This window comes from Wasmannia auropunctata, unplaced genomic scaffold (genome assembly GCF_000956235.1).
Source record: "Wasmannia auropunctata unplaced genomic scaffold, wasmannia.A_1.0 LD336033.1, whole genome shotgun sequence".
Classification (NCBI taxonomy): Eukaryota; Metazoa; Arthropoda; class Insecta; order Hymenoptera; family Formicidae; genus Wasmannia; species Wasmannia auropunctata.
Genome location: NW_012026857.1, coordinates 112,728 through 116,676, shown reverse-complemented (window position 1 = coordinate 116,676; position 3,949 = coordinate 112,728). Strand labels below are relative to the sequence as shown.

The following is a 3,949-nucleotide window of genomic DNA, read 5'->3' as shown; positions in this document are numbered from 1 at the left end:
AAATTTGTAGGATACAAATGTATTTTTATTTAGGCTTCTAAATTTGATTTTAACGACTCACCTATATTCATTTCTTTATTGTACATCTGGCTCTGCCTTCATTTCGAGCATATAACCTGCCTAACTTTTTCACGAAGTAAACGTTTTGGTAAATTGATAGTATTAGTCGCCATGTTGAGGTTAAAATGGATAACGAAATCTGTAATTTCTTAATTTTTTTCTGTTTTTGGTACAAAACGCACCAGAGCCAGATGCATTAGCATGTGTATTTTAATTGTGGAAAAGGAAATTTTATTCTATGCGATTAATACGAAGTATTTTGTATCCAACAAAAATAGTATTTTTGTCGATAAAACAGACGGCAATCCTCTTAATTTATACGAGGGCAAGTTAATAAGTTCTTAGAAAATCTGTCAGAGAGCGCTCGTAGTGTCATGTCACATTACTTTTTGACAAGTAGCATCTTTCAGCTGATTACTGTAAAATTTTAAGCGGAATTAATCGCATGGTTTCATTTCTATAGACGATTAAAGCGAACAACCTTTGTATTTTTTGCAAAATAAAAACAAAACAAGTTTCGTGCAGTGATTAAATATCTACATATGAAAGGTTTAACGCCGAAAGAAATCAAAGTCAAGTTGGATAATGTTCATAGCACATCTGCACCAACGTTTGCGACTGTATACAATTGGATGAATGAATTTAAACGTGGTCGTACATCCACATGTGATGCACCTCGTTCGGGACATCCAATTGAAGCTGCTACGCTAGAAATCATCGATAAAGTCTACGATATTGTTTTGACTGATCGATGAGTAAAAGTGCGTGAGCTTGTTGAGGCCACAGGCATATCACATGGCACAGTGATTTCAATTTTGCACGAACAATTGGGTATGAAAAAGCTGTCGGCATGATGGATGCCGCATTTGCTCACTGTGGACTATAAGCACGACCGTACGTGACGATTTAAAAACAATGTTTGGAGATGTTTCAACATAATCCAGATGAATTTCTGCGTCGATTCATTACTGTGGACGAAACATAGATCCATTACTTCACACCTGAGACGAAGGAACAGTCAAAACAATGGACTTCACCGGGTGAACCAGTTCCGAAGAAGGCGAAGACCGTGAAGTTGGCCGGAAAGGTGATGGCCACAGTTTTTTTGGATGCACACGGTATAATTCATATTGATTACCTTCCGTCGAAGCAAATGATCAATGGCGATTACTACGCAGCCTTATTGGACCGTTTCAACAACATTTTAAAGAAAACACGTCCCTATTTGGCGAAGAAGAAAGTGTTGTTCCATCAAGACAATGCACGGGTTCACACGTGCTCGGCATCGATGGCCAAATTCAACGAATTCCGCTACGAATGGCTTCCTCATCCAGCATATTCGCCAGATTTAGTCCCATGCGACTATTTTCTGTTTCCAAACTTGAAGAAATGGTTCAGAGAAAAGAGATTCACCACCAGAGAGTAGCTCATCGCCAAAACAGAGGCTTATTTTGAATGGTTGGACAAATCATGTTATTCGGACGGCTTGAAGAAGTTGGAGAATCGTTCGATCAAGTGTATCGAGCTGAAAAAAGCTATGTTGAGAAATAAAAATGAATCGATCAAAAAATGTGTTTTACTGTGTTTTTCTAAAAACTTATTGACTTGCACTCGTATCTTTAATATTTTATCTTTTTTGATAATTAAAAAGATAGAAGCTCATAATTTGTATAATTATGACTTATTGTTTCTATATAAAATCAACTAAAAATAAATTCTACAAATGCGAAAATATTAACACTCTTACTATTTTTTTTTGCAAATTGTGCACTTTAAATAATATTGGATGTATTATTATTAATATTGATTGTTTTACATGTATGTAGTTTTCTAAAATTGCATTGACATTATTTAGTTGTTTCTAAAACTGTTTTATTTATATATTTATATATTTATATTTATTTATATTTCTCTTTCTTATTTTTGTCGATTTTGAGACTTATTTTATCAGATTATTTTTGTTTATCTTACGAAAACATGAACTATTGTAAAATTCTAATTAGTATTATAAAAAGCTGCTATATTATCTGATAAAAAATACTTTTCAGTTTGTATTTATTTATGTTTTCAAAGTTGTATTTTTAGCTTTTGTTTAAGAAATATCTAAAAACAAAGTGGTGTGACAGTATTGGTGACTTTCCTCTACTGATAAATTATTATAATAATAGACTATTGATAAACAAAAAATTAATTCATTAATTCTCATTTTTCAGCAAGGAAAACGGACGGAATATCGAATCGGCACAATATTGAGGCAACGTTATGACCACTTTCTGGGATCGATTTATTACCCGCAAGATATTTATGCTGTCAGCACAAACCATGATCGCACAAAAATGTCTTTACAATTGATGTTAGCAGGATTGTATCCTCCGGACTTAACACAATTGTGGAATCCGGATTTACCGTGGCTCGCCATTCCCACGTATTATACGCCTGAAAGAGTAGATATATTACTCAAACCTTATAAATGTCCAGCGTTAGTATTTTAATTTCCATAAATTCCGTGCATTAGAAATCATATCTGTACTTATTTTTTAACACTTATTTTCTTAGTTAGGCCGTTCGGAACCGAACTGTTTGTCTTAAAACTTTAAAACTGTAGGTCTCGCATTTCTGTGTAAATTGTAAATAGCGCACACCACAGAAATATGATGAGAGATCACCACACTTCTTACAATTAAGAGACAAAGAAATTGATGATGATGATTTTCTTAATAAAAGTTATTAGCAATTTTAATTTTTTGTTTAGATACCGAGCAGCTTTTGCTGAAATAAAGAAGACGAAAGAAGTCCGCGATAAACTCGCAGTTTACGAAGATTTCTACAAATTTTTGAGCGAGAAAACTGGACTAAATCTCGAAGAGCTACTAACGCTTTATAATATGTTAACAGCACAAGTAAATATTTAAACAAATTTCATCATTTATATAATAAAATATTTTCAAACACACAGAATTTAGTTATTCTGTTTAATGTCTTATACACTTAAAATTAAGAATAAAAAAAGTATTCAATCCATACGTGTAAATATGAATATATGTGTAACTGGTGATGCTATACGTTCGCTCTTCTCGTATTTCAGAAAAACATGAATTTAACTCTGCCGGAGTGGTGCACCGATGATGTGTACCAACGGATCCAGGATGTCGCCGTGTTGGAATACGAGATCCGCTCGTACACGACTCAGTTGAAACGGATTAACGGAGGTATGTTGATCAGGAGATTCATCGATAACATGAACAAGAACGAGAAATCCTTGAAACCGCGCAAGATGTACGTGTATAGCGGCCACGAGCTGAATATTGCGGCGTTTGCCAAGGCCCATAATATTAGCAAGCCGAAATTACCGGATTATGGATCGGCGTTCCTATTTGAGAAACTGCGGGATGATTCCGGCAAGCTGTACATACGGGTAACTATTATATACGTAATACATTATATGTATGTATATCTATCCGTGATATACATACATATAATTGACAAAATTAAGTTACAATTACAAGTTAAGTTACAATTACAAGTTAAGTTAAAATTACAAGTTAAGATATATTGGGTCAACCGGAAGGTTTTTACTCACGAGAACAGATTCAAATAGTCATGTACTCTTTGCAATTTATCATTTCTCTGCCAATTCATGTAAGCTATATAACGAGGATTTTCGGCGATGTTTGCTCCAGTATAGATCATCATCCATAGTGCAGGGACATCCAGATCGCGCCTCGTCTTTAAGAGTTGAAATCACAAACCACCTTTGAAATGTATCATCAGAAACAGTACCTTGTCCGTAGACTTTACAAATTTTACGCGCTGTCTCACATACATTATTTATTGTCCTTTCTGAAATAGAAAAGCATATAATATTGTAAAAATGCTTCTAATTCTCCAT

The 3,949-nt window shown here is 34.2% G+C and overlaps 1 protein-coding gene across 1 annotated transcript in view; it reads left to right on the top strand.

Annotated features, from left to right (window-relative positions):
• The window catches only part of LOC105452299 (venom acid phosphatase Acph-1-like), a 19,777-nt gene that overhangs the window by 11,665 nt on the left and 4,163 nt on the right, over positions 1–3,949 (top strand). The window contains exons 3-5 of the mRNA XM_011693274.1: positions 2,274–2,539; positions 2,813–2,960; positions 3,146–3,475. Coding sequence (XP_011691576.1) covers positions 2,274–2,539; positions 2,813–2,960; positions 3,146–3,475 — 744 coding nt within the window. The remainder of the gene's footprint in view (positions 1–2,273; positions 2,540–2,812; positions 2,961–3,145; positions 3,476–3,949) is intronic.